The following is a 20962-nucleotide window of genomic DNA, read 5'->3' on the forward strand; positions in this document are numbered from 1 at the left end:
TCATCAAATTGCATTAATAAGGCCACTACCAAGGATTACCAGCACTATCAAAGAAGATAACACTCAAAATAACTTCAAATAACACAATAAAAATATTGAAGAAAAAAAAAACTAGAGAGTTCACTGTTTTTTGACACCATCACCAATCATAACTCCGATTTACGGTTGATAGATCATAGAGTTCAGTGTCTTATGACATAAAAATGTGGGCAGCACTAGAAAGTAGAAGCAAATGCATTTCAGTTGCGTTTGCTGAAAAACTTCAGATCTTCTTTCCTTCTATTACCAATAAGCTGATGACACAATGGGTGCTTGACCTTTGGATTCTCTCAGGAGGATGCTGGGAGAACCTTCCCGGTGCATGTCCCAAAGCCTACATTGTAGTCTTTCCCCTGCAAATATTCACACTTATCAACTTAATGATCACTGAAAGCTAAACTATAAAATAGGTAGTTTCATGCCTGCAGAGCATAGATCTGCTGCGATTGAATATAACACACGTCTTCAAAGGCTTGCGAAACAAAGTAATGCCTTTAAAATTGCAACTATACTAACATAAACCATAGCAGGATTGACTCAGGGCTCTGGTTTTTGAGTAAAGTATATGACAGGCATATGAAGACAGGACATGAATGGAAAACTATATGATAAGATGCAGGGAACAATAGCAGTGGATATTGCAACTCACGACATAAAGAAAATGACCAATATAGTACACTTTTCCTTGTAAATGTAAAATCTGATGGGAAAATAGAACAGTAAAGTGGGGGGTTATCTATCCAAAATGAAGTAAATGTTTACATGTTATGCAATGAAGCATATAACATAACAGAAAACCAAGATAGGATTATGTTCTGACATCAATATCATTCGCAAGTATAAATTGAGAAACAGACATCAACAAGGAATCAAAGAGAAGGGGAGAAAGGGGAAGGGGCCAAACTTATGTGACCTAAACATATTAAGCTACAGAGATGTTGTGAGGTCAAGTTTTTTTTGGTAGCATTAGACCACTATCTCCAAATTATAACATGAGCAAAGCATAAGCCACTTGGGTTCTGGAACAAGTTACTCACAATGTTCAAATGATTTGGAACTGTAGAAGCTGGCCTTTCTTTTTCTTTTCTTTTCTTATAGTAACAATTACTCCTTGTTAGTTCATGACTGTGCCATGTACTCTCAAGGCAGTGATATGGTAGACAAATTTTGCAAGGATGTTAAGAGTAAAAGTTAGTTTGGCTCAATATTTCTCAACCAAAGTTTTGAAACTCAGTATTAAGATTGAGATCGGCCATTAGAAAAAATAATATATGTCGGTCGTATTGGTAGTATCGATTGTACCGGCCGTACATATCAAATCAAAGTATGTTTAGTTACGTAAAATTTTAACTATTATTTAAAAATGCAGAATTTTTTTTAAAAAATTAGAAAAAAAATAACAGGGAAAAAAAAATCACGTATAAAGCCTAAAAACTAAAAAGAACTCACTCAAAAGCTATGATGAATTTTGATTTGAATTTGATAATTTTTTATATTCGTACATTACTACTGTAGAATAATAGTGAAGAGAGATCTCTCTCTTCATTATTATTTTACAGTAGTAAAAAAATAGGAGTTAAAGAGTATGTGAGAAAGAGATAAGAGAAATGAGAAAAAGAAATATTTATCCGAGTTCACAAGAGTGCAGAATAGCCAAAAGAGCTCACCAAAACGGTCACTGGATGAGCATGGTAAAGTATGAGAGGTGGGAATAAAATGTGTGAGAGATAAAGGGTATAAACTAAAAACTTGATAAAAAAAGCAGCTGAGGACATCAATTATAAGTTAGATATATTTTAGATTGACCTAACTATTAAAATAATTTAGTTTCAATTGATCTAGCCGACCCCAATTAAATTTTAGGTCCGGATCAGCCGGTCTAAGTTGTGATCGACCAAATTTGGGAACATGCTGTTAACAACAACAACAATGGAAAAATAAAATACAAAAGTTTCTTTTTCTTTTTCATTTTATGCATTCTATTTACCTCAGCGGATGATAAGGATCTAAAAATAACATAATCTCAAATGGAAGAGTTTCATGACTTTAAACCTTGCAACATGCAGTAAAGATGACTTCATCTCCATCTTCTAAATACTTCCGGGTTAAGCCACTCAAGGCTAGTGGCTTTTGTGCATTCCATGTCAGCTCTAGCAAGCAACCAAATGATTCTGGTTCCTGAAAGAATATCATGTCAGAAGGAAATCAACAAAGCCAATAAGAGAACATAAATAATAACCAATAAAAGGGGAGAGAACATCAGAATGAGGAAAATATTGAGAGCAATCAGAAAGAAAAATAGTTACATACAGGTCCACTGATGGTCCCAGTTCCAAGTAGATCACCAGATCTTAAGTTGCAACCATTAATAGTGTGATGTGCTACTTGCTGTGTCAAAGTCCAATATCTGATAGATGTTCATGGAGAAGGCGGATAAGTTATGCAATATAACACAGATAATTCCTTCATTGATCTTGTAGAAAATAAATAGTAGGATTGCATGAATCTTCTTTTTAATATAATAAGCACAATAACTAAACATAAAGAAATAAAAAAAAGTTTCACCACTTATTCAGAATTGATGCAAGTGATTCATTCTTCCAGTGGTAACAACTATGTTAAACTTAATAGGTCCTACTTTCGTCCTTGCAATACAAAAGTTGCTTATTTTCAAGTAAGACACATATACAATCTCCGAGGGGATGATGAGAGGCCGAGGATTTGGGTCAACGATCAGGCACAACGATTGTGCTTGTATGTTCCCAAAACCCTATGAATAAAAACATGATTGTTGTATTTCACTTCATTCCACAACTATCACTAAGGGTGAAAACGGGTCGTTTTAAGTCCGACCTGACCCGCTACTTGATCCGGATTAGATACAGATAGAAAAATCTTATTCGATCCGGATCCAAATACTGATACGGATAGAAGTATAGTAAAATGTCCGAATCCTAGATACGGATATAAGTATAGTAAAATGTCTGAATCCTAGATACGGATATAAGTGTAGTAAAATGTCCAGATCCGGATTCGAATATGGATAGTTTGTTAAGAAAATATCCGGATCCGGATATGGATATGGGTATAATTAATATTATCGGATACGGATTCAGATAATGGATATCGATTTACTCGCTATTTAAATACCCAACTCATCTATTTTGTAGCCCTACCCTCTCCATCTCCCCCAAATCCCAATTGAGCCCGTAGCCACCTCCACCCCCAACTCTAAAGTCTCTTCTTGGCGTCCTCGCCATCACCGATCACCAGATGCCATCACCTCCTCAGTCACGACATCACCAACCTCGCCTTTTCTGGTCCCTCCTCGAGCTCGACGACTTGCCAACTAAGCTCTCCGCCACCATCGCATCTCCGCCGTGACCAAGCTCCACTGCCATCACCATTTCGTCGCTTCACCAAGCTTATCCTCCCTCCTCTAGCTTGTCGTGATCAAGCTCCACCGCTATCACCACTCCATCGCCGTCTTCAAGCTCTGCCTCCTCCCTCTTCGAGCTCACCGTGACCAAGCTCTACCGTCGTCACCAAGCTCCACCGCCGTCACCAAGCTCTGCCTCCTCCCTCCTCGAGCTCACCGTGACCAAGCTCCACGCCATTACCACTCTGTCGCCGTCACCAAGCTCTGCATCCTCCCTCCTCGAGCTCGCCATCACCAAGCTCTACCAATACCACCATTCGGTCGCCATCACCAAGCTCCGTGGCCATCACCGCTCCATCGTTGTCACCAAGATCCATCACTTCACCAATTTATATGTAATTTGATAGGTCTCTTGAGTTAAATTATCTATTTATAGGTACTTTGATTTATAGCTTAGAGTTAAATTATCTAATTTTGCTGGTTAATTAGCAATTGGTTTATTTTAATCTTCCTTTTTACTTCCTTAATTAGCATTTGGTTTATTTCATTGTTTTGGGTTCAATGCAAATATCCGATTCTGAATTTTATTTTGAAAGTAAAATTGTAAAGTGATGTAGCTAATGCATTAGAAATTAAATCCCAGAGAACAGGATTTTAAGTTTTGGTTCGAGGACCAATAGACATACAATGCCACCAATTTTAATCACTGAATCACTAGACTAGCAAGAAATGACCAGGACACAGCATCCAAACTCAAACTTGTACTACATTTCATCCAATTCCAATATGAACTGCCAACTGAATAAACAAAACCTGAAAGTGGTAATCTGAAATTTTATTGAGATCTTGAGAAGATTCATAATGAAGTGCATGAGCATGATCAGTAAGGATGAAGAGATCTTAACTCATCAGATGAAACCTATGGTGCCGGATGCACTCCAGTATATACTTAAAAGCCTGAGGAACCAGTAAAGTTGTTGTCTGGTATAATGTTATTTGAGACATTTCCAGTACTTGTAATATACGAGAGGTATCTAAGGGTCAAGAGGTTCTAGCAACCTAAAATTCAAGGAATTCTAACAACATATAGAGTGAAGATAGAGGGTATATATAAATATCACATATAGAATGGAGGTGCTTATCAATAGTCTTTTCCCACCGAAAAGGATTACTAATGCTTGGTATGTTGTAATCAAAGTTTCTGTATAAAAACTTAAACAGAATGGTCATATTCTAACCAAATATAGGGTAAGCAAAGATTCCTATAGGGTGTAAAAATTGGCAAATGATACTGCATCTCACGTAACGTATATGTTTCATTTGACTTGCTTAGCATTACATGAAGAAAGCTACATATCAATAGAAACAAACGTTTGGATATATCTTATATCTGAGATTCTTTCATGAGATGGTCAGAGTTAGTATCCTCAACAAATTAATCAATCAACAGTTCAGAGTTCATACATTATTAAAAATACTTCTCGACAATACTCTATACACTCAGAACCTCAGCTTAATGTAATTCAATAAGGATTAACCATTCTAGTGAACCAATTAATATGTTTGTCTGCAAAAATTGCAAAACCCATTGTTATGCCTTGATTATCTTCATCTAGAAGAGGAAACGCAAAAATAAAGAAAGCATCAATTGTTTCACTCAACAATGCAGACCACTAGATAAAGTAGGAAAAGAGGCATCATCTAAGATTTGTTGAACAGAAGCTTCTAAAAATGGAATATAGTGTTAAAAGGTAGTTTAAACAATAAAACCTAGGATGGAAACACTTACAGATGACTAAAGTTACTCCTTGTGACTATTGATGGAAGGTCATGACCTTTGGGTTTGATCCAAACCTTGCAGCAAAGAACATAGACTTATCAATACCTGGATGTCATGGAGAAGTTCTACACTTCTACTACATCACCTTGTTATCAATTTCTGTTCTAAGAATGAACATCCTAGCAAACTAACAAAATGATGGTTACAAAGTACATACTTCCAGAGGTATGTCGTAGTTTATATGCTTCTTTTCTGTTAAGTATGGCAAAGGCTCAGGTTCCTGCAAATAAAAGCATATTAGTTATAACTAGAATTTAACTTCTGTTAATGAAAACTACTACAATAACAGCTTCCAATTCATGAAACTATGTATAATCAAATTCGAGTAGCTGAACTCGTCTTCGTAAGCTATCAAATAATGGTGTAGTTATGTACCAAGACTGAAAAGATCTAACCACCTGTTTTGGAGCAGCACAAGCAAAAGGTTCTAGAGCATCTAAAGTCACAATCCATGGTGATATTGTTGTACCTACAACAAATCGAAGTACAAAAGGATGATAAAATTCAACAAACTATGGAAAGTGTCAGATGACGTGTTATAAACATTTACTGTGAATAGATATCAATTTTCCTACCAAAGCTTTTTCCAAGGAAAGGCCCAAGAGGTACATATTCCCATGCTTGCATATCCCTGGCTGGAAAAACACATCAATAATAATTAATAAGTATAAAGTAGTTGAAATTTTGACTAGTCTAAAGCTGACATAAGGAAAAGAAAACTACCACTCCAGTCATTCATTAGTACTAGTCCGAATATATGGTCTGCTGCCTCATTAATATCTATTGGTTTGCCCAACTCATTTCCTGGCCCTACTATAGCTGCCTGGAAGCAATAATATTAAATAACTTTCATGAAGATGATGTACCACGAAAAGTAACCACAATAAAGCTAAAGATTTATGCAGAACCTAGTAACATGCTATTTGATATGTAAACAATTCCATGGCAATCCAGTGACATAGATGAATGTCTTTTTGTCCCAAAAAAAAGAAAGGATATAAGTGGTTATGGTAGAAACTTTTCAGTGACAACAATAAATGGAAGTAGAAATTTAAAGGATATTCATCAAAGCATGGAAAATACATATAAAGGAGAAAATAATATAGAAAAATTGTGATTAGGAACTCAAATAAGGCTAACCATTTCAAGCTCAAAATCCAGCTTTTGGGAGGGCCCAAAATATGGTGGAGAATTTCCCGTTGGATGACCCTGGCCTCTGAAAAGAAAGGGAAAGAAAGAATCTTAGCCAGTTATTGGTCGGTCCATGAACACCTCTATCTCACCAAATCTTCATTTAATAAACACCACATATATGTACACTATATATCATTAAAAGGTCGAAACAAACAGACCAGTTATTTGAAAGTCAACTCCAGGACATTTTGTTTTACTGTGTATATCAAAATGTCAATAAACTGGTCTATACATTAGATCATAGGCTTCATGAGAATTGAGAAAAAAAACTAGAAGAGTTCCTTGTTAGCTTCCATGATTTCAAGAAAGAAACAATCAATTTCCATCTTGAATCTCTTAAAGGTCATATCAACCAGAAAACTTAGGCATACATAAATATTCAAATTTCCACTTGGATTGGTGCTATATAGATGAACTGCAGCATAACTCTACTATATTCAAAATTTCAAATATTAACAATGGAAAACCACATATAGAAGAATGATCTTTACTCTGATCAGGTAAACGCAATTAACTTCTCATTATGGCATCCAAGAAATGAAGAAACACTCGAACAATGACCAGAATATTTTGGTTTCTAATAAGCACACCTCGGGCGGATAATGTCTGTTCCAGAGATCACTACAGACGAAGAACGTCCATGATAAGCTATTGGAAGGTGAAACCTGAAAGTTCAAACAAATGTTGGTAAAGGATATGCTGCAAATATAACAGCAGTCCTTGCTCTATATGTTGAACACCTGACAAGTGCAGTAAAGAGAGATACTAAAACGATTTGAAGGCATGAACAAAGTTTACAGATCAGATGAGAAATTGCAGCAGGACCAATAATGGTCAATGGAAACGAAAGGCAAATGAGATACCAAAAGGAAGGTACACGATAATGTGACATAAAATGTACGTGTCCAAATGCATGTCCTAGTATATATGTATGTATATGTATTGCAAATGTATATGCATCACCTAATGGAGCGAGTTTGTCGGGCAGGTATCACATTATAATAATAGCTACCCAGCATTTTAATGTATGCATCATATGAAAAGATTGTCAATGATGCCTAAATGCTTAAAAAGAAAGATTATGGTAGCTATTTAGTAAACCTAGTCTCCACTCTTAGATGAAGCATTTCTCAAGCCATTTATCTTTTCTATTTCTTTTTTCCTGGTAAAAGTTCTTATTCATATGAGATATATCTTTGTCTCTTTTCCAGCAATAAACTATTATCTACTAAATCCACCTAGTAAATATGTCATCCTGTAATGCTCGAAGTCTGAAACACTACATGAGTTAAAAAGTAATTCTATTAACCAAATATGAAATTAACTCCATCTTTACTCTTAAAGGATAACATTAATCATACCAATGTTTTCTGCATTCATTTCATCAAATAATGAAGATCAGAACAATCTTGATTAACAATAAAGGGCTAGATTTGAATGCAATATGAATTATTCAGATATCCAAAGAAAGCTACCAGTTTTGTGGGATGGCATTCTCTGGTCCTCGAAAAATGGTTCCGCAGTTCTTTGCATGATGCATAGAAGAAAAGAAATCTGTGTAATCACCTATAACAATAGGCAGAAGCATCTCTACCTCAATCTGCTTGTTCAAAAGATAACATCAGCATTTCATTTGGTAATGAGGAGCAAAAAAATGTCATAGAGAATCACCTACCATTGGCAAAAGAGACTTTTCCCTCAAATTTGCATTGTCACGTAAAATCGGCTCATCAGCTGCAAAGGAGAAAAAGATAATATTGCACATACTTAAAATCACCAAAAATCTACAAGGCTTTTGAGCATTTTTTTCAGAAAGAAAAGGTTTCCTGTATAAAGATTGCGCCAAAAGAATATTAAGACCCATATCTTCAAGAACATAAGGGAATCATCCCACTGTTTAGGAAAGAGAGATTTGTGTGTATTTCCTATGTGTTAGGTGAAAGAACCTCATGTATACAAATTAGGACTTTTTCTTCTCATTAGTCACTGAGTCACTGGCTTGGAGGCGTAGAAAAACCATTTGTTGTTGTCACCACAAGCAGTGCCAAAGGAAGCCATTTATACCTTCTAACAATTGAACTTGGCAAAAAACCACGAAATATATATAGTTGAAACTTTTAGGGAACTTTCAGCAAGTCTACGTGTCTAACAAAGGAAAAGGCACCACAACTAAAAAGTGCAATTTTTTTCTTAAGCAAGGAATTTGATATTAATTGTAGAGGGTTGATGTTAGGTTGATAGCCTCTTATAAAATTTGTCAATTTATTTAACGCCTTCTTATCATTGAATTGTATTCTTGCCGACCCAAGGCACAGATGATGAACGATGACAAAGAACTATTATTACTCTAGTAAGCTTATTTCCATTGCTATCAATGAAGAAGATGCGCTTATAGAACTATATTGTACAGTAGGATCCTAGATTTACAAGCATAGTTCCATAGATTTAGGATAGTCTGTAACCACTCCTTCACCCAATTGTCATTCCTCCAATAAATTAGTAAATGAATACAGATGACATGAACCAGGGGACCACTTAGTACAACAGCAATACCTGACAGAATTTTTTGGAGAGTCAATCGTGCCTCCTTCCAAGCTGGCCGTCCCATTTCAAGAAATATGTTAAGAGATGTCTGGAATTAGAACAAGCAAAAGATATACCAGTTACCAAAACAACGCTAACAAATCAACATTAAACATGAAGTTCAAGACATTTCTAACTTTCACAATAACCAACAATTAAGCCAATCAGAACAACTATTATGACGTGAGCATCAACTTAACATATTTCTTGAAATGGGACATCTCAAAATCAAATCCTTTTATAATTCTTACATGATCAAATAATAATATTGAAAAAAAGGACTAAATAGTATAATAAATAGTGGCCTTTTTTTAAATTTAAAATATAATAAACTTGAGACAGATCTTCTAACGGCACGGTTAATCAGATAAAGAGTTATACATCCTAATACTGCTCAAAATCAAATCTTTAATATTGAAAAAAAGGAGGACTTAATAGTATAATAAAATAGTGGCAATTTTTGAAATTTAAAGTATAATAAACTTATGTTCTTCTTTCCTCTTTTTTTCCTTCCGTTTCTCTCCACTTTTGGAAAGAAAAAAGTAACGTTTTATTTTTTTATCTCCTCCCCTCTTCCCTTCTCACCCTTTTTACTCCTAAAAAGTCAATCTAAACAAGAGAAAATTATTTTCTTTCGTTGCTTTCTCTTCTCTTCTCTCATATTCTCTCCATCCAAACAGGGAGTTACCTCTTATAGTTAAACGACAATTACACCGTCACTTTGTGATTCAGATCTCATTCTAACATAATCTTTCTATTCAGATCTCATTCAAAATGTATTTTTTAAGGAAAACATGAAAAAAAAATCTTTCTATCTGCTCGGTGGAATTTATGTCACCGTTTAGAAAATCATGTCCGCTAATAGCATGACACGGTGGCCCAAATCCTCCTCTCCAGGACAAGGAAAAAAGTCAAATCTTTTTTTCACAATAAACGCCAAATCTCACGAAAAGGACCGTCTTTTGCTCCCACAGTTCAATCAGACCCTAGAAATGTCAAAAGTAGCATCAAACAAGAGCGAGATAGGGACCTGGAAGAAGCACTCGGAGCCCCTGAGGACGGGGCCATCGAAGAGTCCCGCGGCGGCGACGGCGGAGAGGTCGACGACGAAATCCCCGATCGCCACCCCCGGCCGCGCCGCCTCCGCCGCCGCACCAGGTGAGGGTTTGGGGCGGAAGATGCCGAAGGGGAGGTTCTCCAAGGGGAAGTGGGACTCCCGAGGCACCTCCACGAAGGATTTGAGACCCATCCCCTTGCGCTACCAACGAAGGAGGACGAGACAAAGATGGAGTCACAGTAGTCTCTCCATCTCGCTGTAATCTGATACTTATACTCCTCCCTTCATCGTTCCGGAAACGGAAGTAGGTAGCGTGATGGTAAGGGAATCGTACTCCTACCGGATAAATCGGAGGCTGGGATTGCTTCTGATCATCTGGACCTTCCGTTGAGAAGCGTGCGTGAGGTTGATACCTACTTCATGGAATTAGATAAAAAGGATTTTATTTATATATAGAGAGAGAGAATAACTAAATAAAATTACATTATTATCCTTGATAATAAAAAATTAATAATGTCAATTATTATTTTAAACTAATATTGGTTATCTCAAACTTAAATAATATCATTAAATATCATTTATTTATGTTACGTTAATTATCAAAATTAATCACGTTCGGTTCAAAAAAAAATCGTGGTGTAACAGAAATAAATAAAAAATGTAATATAGTAATACTTTAAATAAATATAAAATATTAATATGAAATATATAAAATAAAAATAAATTTAAGTTATGAAGATGGTCAGCTTGCTATTTATATATTAAATATTTAAATTTATTATTCATCCACCTATTTGGGTGTTACGTTGTATCTACTCTTTTAGAATATAGTTAAGACTCTGAATCTAATCATATATAAGATTATACGAGGGTTTAAAAATTAACGATTGTTAGAATTAGAATATAAAAGTATTGTTACAATCATCATTGTTATATGTGTTACAATTTTTTGTTAAAACGGGAAAAGATATTATAGATCAACTTCCACGGTTACAAATGGCTTCATTAGAATCGGTGACCAAAAACCGAAAAAGATTAAGAAAAAAACCATATCCAAATACAACCATAACCTATGTTCTACCATAATTAGTAAGCCAATCAGTAGCCCGATTAGCCTCTCTAAAAGTATGAACAATTTTATAATTTTAATAATTGTAAGTGAGTAATTTAATATCAGCCACTAACCAAGTTCACTACCGAGAATATCTACCCAAAACTTGGAATCAGACTCAGATGATGGGATATCCTTAAAAAACGGTAGTCCCTCCCTGACTAGTGCTATCTTTGTTATTAGCACTAATTTACATCTTCCACACCGTCTTACACTTTTATCTATACTAGTATTCACCGACTTCTCATATATTATATTTTTATTCCTATACTACAAAGGAATAGAGCACTACCTTTTATAAAACTGAAGTTTCAAATACAAAGTGAATAGAGTTTATTTTTTAAGAAAATTAAATATATTTTAGGCTCTGCACTTATGCCCAAAGTTAGACTTGTACTTACAAACTAAAATAATACCATTAGATTTTCTATCTAAATTAAGGTGACACACCCTAATAATTTTAAAAACTAAATAACAGGCTCACTTCCTTACTTTTCTAAACAAAAATGCTCTTCCGCTCTTCTCAATCTCAAACCCTGGTTACGGAAGAAGATAAAGTTGCCTAAATTAAAAAAAAAAAAAAAAGCTAGATCAAAACATCGTCGATTTTACCTAACAAACTAACGGGGGTATTTTAGTCATTTAATTATGCGTCGTTAATTTAGACAGAAAATCTAAAGGTATGACTTTTGTCGGACTTTTTAAAGTATCTAACTCTTTTCAAAGAAAGTGTTAATTTTCTTTCATAAAGATGTTACATTTAATAAAATATTAAATGTAAGTCAGAGTGTTTTTATTGATATTATATCAAAAGTAGAGAAATGGGAATCTAGCTACACAGGGGTGCCCATAATAATAAGACAAGTAATGCAAGTTGTTAGGTACAATGGTCCCCAATAAACATAGTCTTTCTTACCACACTAAGTCTCTTCAATATTTATTTTACATGTCTAATATGTTTTAAAATTTAAATACAAAACTAAGTATGTTTGAAAACCTCTAACCTAGTGGAATGACTTAATGGAAATTTTAACTTGGCGAATTCCTTAATGGATTCAAATTTTTATATAAATCATAGAACTAGTAAACTGATTTATATTTTCAAACCTTAAGTTTTAAATAAGCGTTTAATATCTCTATAAACTATTTAAAATTTTATTTTGTTTTAAAAGCTAAAGATATATTTGTCTTAAAAGTTCCATGTTGTTTTAAGCTGTGTGAGAGAGAGAGAGAGAGAGAGGGGGGGGGGATTCAAAAGTGCTAACATGAGATCCACGTGGGATTAATTAATTAATTAATTAATAGATAATTTGCACAGGACACTGTCTTATAGTGAAATTATGATTTACGTCCTATATTTTTATTATTTATAAATTGAGGTCTATGATTTAGTGAATATGTGAAAAAAAAATACTATAATATTAGATTAGTTAGTTAAACTTAATTAAACATCTGTGTTAAGTATAAAAATATATCAACTAAGTTAAATTAAAGACGTTTTAGTTATTTTAGAAGTAAAATATATATACTTAACGGAATATTTTTACGGTGTTAGATCAAATTTAAATTAGGGTATTTTTTGTAAATATTCATTAAATTATAGAGCTCGATTTGGAAATAGTAAAAATGTACGGTGTAAATTATAATTACTTTAAAAAGCAGGTTGTTATATGTAATTTTCTATTGATAATTAAGGCAGGATGGCAGTTGAAGTGTCTATAATATAATAATTAGATTAGTTAAGGGTGGTAGTTAAGGCGTAATTTGATGTGCTTGTGTGTGAGATGGTGCAGGTGAGACGATGGTTTGGGATTTTTACATAATTATCCCCAAATTTTCTCAAAATATCATAATTGCCACCAAGAGCATTATCATCTTTTAATTTTAAAAACAGCATCAGTCTGTTAATTAAATCGACGATTAAAACACCAACGTAGACCCAAAAGACATCTTTGCCCTCATATAAATTATTAAAAGTAGTTTATAAAACCTATCCAATATTAAAACACAGTGATCAGTATTCTTTAAGTAAAACGTTAATCTTATATGAGGGCATTATCTAAAATGCTACATAAGAAAAACGCTTAATAATTAAGGGTTTTAGTTTAGATGTTGCTTATTTTGATAAATAAATTTTAAAATAGAGCAATTTTGGTAAAAGGCTCTAAAAGATTTTAGCGGCAATTATAATATTTTAAAAAAAATGCAGTGGCAACTACGTAATTTTGAGTGTTCTCAGAGGCAATTATGTAAAAATCCTATGGTTAATGGTTTTAATGATTAAAAGTAGGGCAATTTTATCATTTTATGGCTTTTAGTTTATGTCTTAATTTAAGGCCAAGCTAGAGTTTTTAATCAATTAGGCCTTCTTATAAACTCATTTACTCAAAATGGTCCACTCTCCGGAACTTATTATCCTAGTTAAATTACCAACTTAATTGTTGGCATTTCAACTCTTAATTTATGCTAACAGTATAGTTAAAGTGAACTTGATAAGTGTTCATATAGAATTTCGATATGTTCAATGACTTAGCTTAAAATAAAACCGCTAATCCTATTAGTGCTTTCAGGTTCTAGATAAAATGCTAAACAGTTCATCATTTTTCTACGGCGCCTAACCTAACGTGTGCAAAATAGACTCGGTTAGATATTAAGTTTGGGGATTAAATATTCTAAAAAAGTTTCTATGGAGGCTTATTTTGGTCAAACATTTGCCAAGCTAAGGCATGTTATTGTCACTAAAATTTGATGCCCCTTACCTACGAGTCTCCTGAGGGAAGCATTCCATGACAAAAATAGATTTCTAACCACCGGTGGTCGGTGGAGAATTTTAGGTGAACGCATTTTGTAAGCTTGACAGGCAAAATTAAAACTTCTATTGAAAAAATAAAAACAAAATAAAATGACACCTCTGAGAATTCTCAAAACTGACAGAAAATTAGCAATCTGAAGACATAATTTCGGAACTTCGGCGAACTTGTCATACAGTAATAGTACATTTCTCTGATTGGCAAAAAGAAATTTCTGCGAGAGAGGAGAAAATAATGCAAAATGGCAAGTGGTTCATCTGAACAATAACTTTATCAGACGAAATAATAATCCTATCATCTTGATGCCTGGATCTTGTTCTCCGCCATCTCCCTATTTAGGGTCGCAGGACGGTACAAAGACAGGAGTTTCCTGACTTTTGCAACATTTTCCATAAGGTGACAAGATTTTGAAGTGTCCCGATCGCTAGTTGTGCTACGGCGGACAGGAGAACAGCAAGGATGCATTGGTTCCACCAAAGCCGAAAGAATTTGAGAGCGCAGCTCTTATTTGCATCTTCTTCGGGGCATCTAGCGGTGTGTATGCACCTTCAAAAACTGGGTCAGGTCTATTGAGATTAATTGTCGGAGGAGCAATCCCCTGGAACCAGCAGTTGTGATCAACATAAACTATTCCAAACACAGCTCACACATAATATATTCCCCCCCACAGGCAAAGCAGTACATAAATGTTAGAACACTCAATATGATTTGTCATAGTTGAAAGAAAAAGAACAGTAGTAATTGGCAGTGATTAGTTGTTATATTACAAACTTTACAATCACATGATTCATAGCATGTGAAACAACTTGATCACGGAAAGAAAGAGAAAAAAAAAAAATCAGAACTTAGGAGCAAATATAAACGAAGGTTGATTCATAAACAGCAGGATCCAGCTGACATCAAAATTGATATTTTATCTGTGAAAAATGAGGTTCTCCAAACAAACACTGATCAACGTTTACTTTTTTATGGTTGAGAGCTTACCTAATATAAATTTCTAGGCGTGCTACATGAATAAAACAGAAAGAGATGAAACATTCTTAGATCTATTTCCAGTGAATACAAAAAAAGGGAGGGTGGTAGAAAACATCCAGCATCACATGAAGAAAGTGAACTTAACAGAACATTAATATTTTGAAAAAGAATTTAGTACTTCACTATGCTCGTGTCCTGAGATTGTAGGACACTCATCTCAACATGAACTTCACAGAAAGATGCCCTGAAATTTCTTCACCTCTGTGTGAGGTTTTTACAATCCCAAGATGCAAATTATGGCAACATATGTGCCATAATTTTCAAAGTTTCAACATCAAGATTTTAGTCCAGCCATATATACATATATAGTTGGAATACAAACTTCATGTTAAAATTTAGAAGAAAGTTTGTTCTTAACAGTCTTCTATCCATTAAGTGTGCCTCAGCTTTGATAAAAACCATTCCGAGGTGAGAAAAGGTGACAATACACTACTCTCTCCATCTTGGAATAAGCTTTTGTGAATCCCAAGGCATACTATTTGGCAATAAAGTTTACAGTCTAACACATGTGTGTGCATGTGTGTAGAGAGAGAGTATATAATTGTCAAGTAAACATACATGGTGGATAGCTAGAACAGTGAATATTGCTTCCACAGACCCAGCTGCTCCAAGTAGATGACCAGTAGCGCCCTAAAGATAACAGGTGTTAGCAATGATAAAGACCAGAAGAACCAAAAGTATATAACAGCATCATGATGAAAGGCATCCATGTGCACAAGCATCCCACAGATGTGGGGTTATGGGAGACCAAAATATTCACAGCCTACGCCTTTCTTTGAGAGCTCACTTCCATGACTGGAACCCATGGCTTTGGGGTCTGGGTGCATGGTTACAAGCCTTTGCCATTACACCAACTCTAAAGGGGTACAACAGCATGAAACAATACAAGTTGAACATTACCTTTGTGGAGGAGAATGCCAAAGCACCAGATGTTGCATGATCTAAGAAGACAGATTTAATAGCATTGGCCTCTATCGCATCACCTGGTTAACAGCAGCACCCAAACATAATTAGCATTTCGTAGTAACTAGCTTTAGGGAATCAGCAAAATGGACAAAAATTAATATTCTGTAAAGCATTATATTGTAAAATGTGAAGCTATAGTTATGTTACCTAGAGGAGTCGATGTTGCATGTGCATTCACATAATCTACTTGACTTGGATGAACCCCTGACTACATATGGAGGAAAAAGAAGAACCAAAAAATTTGGATATGTGACTTCGTGATATACTGCTAATGCAGACTTTATACATGCTATTATTGAAATTTAAACAAAAATGAACTATAGGGTCATCTTATATAAGGCACCTACAGATGAATAACTGATTTAACAAAAGAAATTGAAAAGAAATCCACAAGAAAATCATTTGATGCATGATACATCTGAAAGATGAAGTTTTACAATACGGAAAGTAATATCTAAGTCTGAAAATCTCTAGATAAAGCCAACATATTTGCCCAACTGTAGAGACAGAGATAAAGTAGCAGAAAGTAATACCTGATCTAATGCACGCTGCATAGCTAAAATAGCACCCTTTCCATCATATTGTGGCTTCGTTATGTGGTAAGCATCACCTAACAGAATTAGCATCATCATACATTCGATACCTAGGAGCTATTTGACTATTGAGCAATCAGCAATCTAAACTTGAAACATAAGATACCTGACATTCCATACCCTCGAACTTCTGCATAAATTTTCGCTCCACGTTCCTTTGCATGGTCAAATGCCTTCCGAAAGATAGAAAGTGGGAAAGGTCATCCAACAAGAATATACAACACATCATTAGAAGAAAATTGTTATACTTAAAATATCACAGTACAACAGCGTATTTAGCAATAGCGGGAACAAACTCGGAAAACCTGAAGAGGAAACACCAGTCATAAAACAAGCCGTAGTCTGAAAGATTATTAATGATTGGCTTCCTTGGGCTAATTTTCTTATGAATGACTATTCCTATATTCAGTTATTCAAGCCTTGCAAATTATTTATCACAGTTTTTATCTGTCACTTGAAATTATAGATGCCTCCTCTAATGTTAATTGCAAAAGTCTAAACCATCTCAATTAATCAACTAATTCATACTATTGCAACCTATGTGATTAATTACGAAAGCCTAAACTCCCTCCATTGCCCTTGATTTTCAAACAGTCTATGTGATTATTAGAACAAGATTGTTTTAACATTCGGGTAAATGCAAGCTCATCTAATGCCCAGGGTCTCACAGTTAAATTTATAAAATTTGAAGCATCATTCTCTCATACATGAGAATCATTGTTAAATTATGTCACCTATCAAGTAATAAAAATAAGAAAATACACTCTTCTCCATTATATTTGACCACTAGGTTTTTATCTAGTATGTTCTTCAAACATACATAGTCTTTAAGAACATATTCTTACATAGTTATATCAAAACTTCATGTCCTCATCATACCCTCCAATAGTTGCTTAACAGTTACCAAGTATGAAAGTGGTGTTGAGTGAGTGATACATACATAAGAGTATATCAAGTGAACTATTTGAGCAACTCTACTCTCATACACATTCTACAATCATCATAATTCATATGTATAAGTTATCGGCCAATTCACAATTCATATGTTACTAAAATGGTTGAATTATACATCTCAGTGATACATTTTATAAATAAATAAAGAAGAAATAATATGATGGGAGAACGAGTTCAGAAGAAAAACTGAAAATTCTTACTCACCTCCAACACCATGACACCAGAGCCTTCACCAATCCTGGATAATTAATATTGCATATGAGCCATAAGATACAAGAAAAATAAAGAAGAAATAGAAAATCAACATAAGGTTATGGGAGCATGGCCTACACGAATCCATCTCTATTGCAATCAAATGGTCGAGAAGATACATCAGGGAGAGAGTTATACTTTGTAGTCAACGCCCGTAACCTGTGAAATGACAGATAGCAAGTAGAATAATTGAGAAGAACTCCTGATAATCCTTTTCTTATGCTATTTTAAAAAATAAGAGGATAGAGTAATCAATGCAAAGGGAAGAAATCATTGATGTACATCAAATGAGAATAATCATTCTTCATTACTAGAATTGAACATGTTTATGGAGCTTAGCCTCATAACGGCATATATGTATATAAATGAGAGTTCATTAAGAAAAAAAAATTTTCAGGTGCTTCCTACAGTTTAGCGGAGGACAACCCAGCAGCATCGGAAAAAAGAAAAAGAGGGAAGGAGGAAGGGGCGAAGCTCAAATAAAGATCCAAAATGAGGACCTATAGTAAACATACAAGGTGTCAAGAATGCCTATAATAATTGTGACAAAGATACACAAAGTGAACCTTTAACACTTGCCTACAAAATCCAGCTATTGATAGTGCATCAATACTGGACTCTGTTCCTCCAGCTACCATAACATCTGCATCTCCAAATTGAATCATTCTTGCAGCATCACCAATGGAGTGAGCCCCTGTGGCACAGGCTGTCACAGCAGCATGGTTTGGACCCTTGAAAAGAAAAAAAAAAACTTTTAATTCATCTTTGCTAACAAAAACCTATCAAATTATAAAGACTGAATTAACAAATAAGTTCAATGATAGCACTTATAAACTCACCTGGAATCCATATTTTATGCTGACATGACCTGATGCCATGTTGATTAAAATCCTAGGTACGAAGAATGGACTAAGGCGACGTAGACGCTGTATTGATGAAGTAAAAGAACACAATATTAGTATATTATCTTAATATGCGATGACTGGGGTGAACTATTATGCATTATCCATAACATGAATTACCAGGAAGTAAGTATATATCATGCAGACGAAGCAAAACAGTGATGCTAATAAGCAAAAAACCAACCTTTTCACAAATCATTTTTGATGCATCTAAAATATCTGATATGCTTCCAATGCCCCCACCAATCGAAACACCCTGGTCATCCTCAAATTAGATACAGAAAAGGATACTTTCTTGCAGGCAAGTTTAAGGGCAGATGAAAGGTAGATGTGTACAGTTCTTTCTTTCTTTTCATCTTCAGTAGGTAGCCAGTTTGCATCTCTAAGAGCTTCATCAGTAGCACATAGTGCATATGCTATAAATCTTGCTATAGATTTATGATCCTGAAAAGAAATTTTCAATCAACTCGTGCAAGAAAGTGTATAATAATAATAATTCTAGTTCTGTGACTATTGAAGGAATATGGTATCTTATCTAGGAAGGGATTTAACTTCTTTAAGGATTCCATAACGAAGTGCACAGTGATAGAAATGGAATGTCAAGTCAATCATATACAAGTTATAAAATGTGCTAAAAGTGAGCTATTAACACGTGATAGATGGTTTTACTAGAGAACTGAAGCAGTCCTCAAACACGGACCAATTATGCAACCAGGATACACCATTCAATAATATAGAAAAGAGATTTCAAAATCCTATCATTATCTTGTTAAGAGCTCATATAAAATGAAGAAAACAGGACTCAGGTTTCAAAGTCCAAATTTCTCCTAAACCTTTGAAAGCAGGAAAGCATCATAAAAAACACAATCCAAGTCCCACTTCCATTTTTCCACCTTAAAGAGAAAAAAATGACGAACCATGGCTGAAACTGATGCAAGAAACAATACTCAGTTCTTAGAATCCAATATTTCAGAAGGAAAGAAGATAAAACCCAAGTCTCGAAATCCAAACATTTGCTCAAACTTTGACGAATCCAATTCTCCTTGTAAGAAATAAAATTGAAGTGCAAGAAGCAATATCCAAGTCTCAAATTCCTATCTTACACCATGTACCGATCCCAGAGGCAGGACAAACAATACACCAGTCTCAAGATCCTTTCTCTCACCAAGCATGGAGCCTTCAACTTAATCCGAACCAACTTATAAAATTTCCCTTTTCCAGCAGGAAACGATAGCAGCAACCTTGTGAAAAAATAAAGGGTCTTACGTGTGCATTAACGGCTTCATCGACTACCAATTAATTCTTTATGTCAGGTGATTAGATTTTAGCTCGTAGGCGACGACCGCATATTGCAACATTGATGATATTCCTCAAAATTCAACTATAATAAACAGGAAACTGACGCAAGAAAAGTCCCAAAATCCCATCTTTCACTAATGAACTGAGCGGCAAGAAATAAGCAAGATCCAAGTAACAAAAAAAAAAAAAAAAAAATCAAACTTCCAACTAACCTTGGACTGAACCCAAACCTCCTCATCGAACTCCCCTTCCTCCTTCCCACATGGCACGACGGCGGCGACCTTTGAAGCCAACTGCTCGTACGTGTGCATCACCACAGCCTCATCGAACCCCTCCATCCGGAGATCCCCAGGGGCGAGCGCGCGCACCCCGCAACGCCCCTCCACGAGATGGAGCCATGTGGACTCCACGCCGCAGCCGAGAGGAGTCACCATGCCCAGCCCTGACCAGAAGAGGAGGTCAGAGAGATCTCATCATCGCCATCGGATCGAAACCGAACGGTAGAGTCCGCAAGGGCGGGGTCAGAACGGGAACTTTACCTGTGACTACGACTCGGCGGGAGGGGGAGGTGGGCGGCGGAGGGAAAGGCCTCGTTGAGAAGAAGCGACGGCGGAGGAGATGACGGCGGAAGGCTTCCATGGCGGCAGTTTCTCTTTCCAATTTTTGTGCTTCGATTTTACTTTTATATATTTTCCAGATCAGGGAGATCCAAACCCGGATCCGACAGTTAACGGATTTGGGTATTGAAGGAATCGGTTTGCATCCTAAATTAACTTTAGGTTAATTTACATTTGCAACCCTGCAATATGACCTAATCTCACATGACACCCAGATGAATAAAAGATTTAATTCCTTGTTTAAACTAAACTGCAACACTCTTCACCCTTTGTAGAGTATTTTACTATTTCAAATAATCTACCCCTAATTTTTTTGTATATTTTTTAATTC

At 35.2% G+C, this 20962-nt stretch overlaps 2 protein-coding genes across 2 annotated transcripts; both read right to left on the reverse strand.

The window, feature by feature from the left end:
• Positions 1-45: 45 nt before the first annotated feature.
• LOC140767173 (fumarylacetoacetase) lies at positions 46-10494 on the reverse strand. Its single transcript, XM_073106992.1, has 14 exons — positions 10066-10494; positions 9006-9084; positions 8128-8186; positions 7928-8052; positions 7043-7117; positions 6399-6474; positions 5982-6081; positions 5834-5893; positions 5657-5727; positions 5416-5478; positions 5208-5272; positions 2350-2446; positions 2092-2217; positions 46-392 (listed from the first exon to the last, which is right to left on the reverse strand). Exons 1-14 carry the CDS (start codon positions 10282-10284, stop codon positions 330-332), a joined length of 1278 nt encoding a protein of 425 aa, XP_072963093.1. The 5' UTR covers positions 10285-10494; the 3' UTR covers positions 46-329.
• Positions 10495-14063: 3569 nt separating this feature from the next.
• LOC140767731 (3-oxoacyl-[acyl-carrier-protein] synthase, mitochondrial) lies at positions 14064-20661 on the reverse strand. Its single transcript, XM_073107744.1, has 14 exons — positions 20554-20661; positions 20227-20456; positions 19052-19159; positions 18900-18971; positions 18653-18739; positions 18393-18544; positions 17892-17972; positions 17766-17799; positions 16714-16780; positions 16548-16624; positions 16162-16222; positions 15949-16031; positions 15607-15678; positions 14064-14611 (listed from the first exon to the last, which is right to left on the reverse strand). The coding sequence occupies exons 1-14, from the start codon at positions 20651-20653 to the stop codon at positions 14447-14449; spliced, it is 1389 nt and encodes a 462-aa protein (XP_072963845.1). The 5' UTR covers positions 20654-20661; the 3' UTR covers positions 14064-14446.
• Between the last annotated feature and the right edge of the window lie 301 nt (positions 20662-20962).

This window comes from Typha angustifolia, chromosome 9, assembly GCF_048772165.1.
Source record: "Typha angustifolia cultivar Huaian chromosome 9, ASM4877216v1, whole genome shotgun sequence".
NCBI classification, from domain to species: domain Eukaryota; kingdom Viridiplantae; phylum Streptophyta; class Magnoliopsida; order Poales; family Typhaceae; genus Typha; species Typha angustifolia.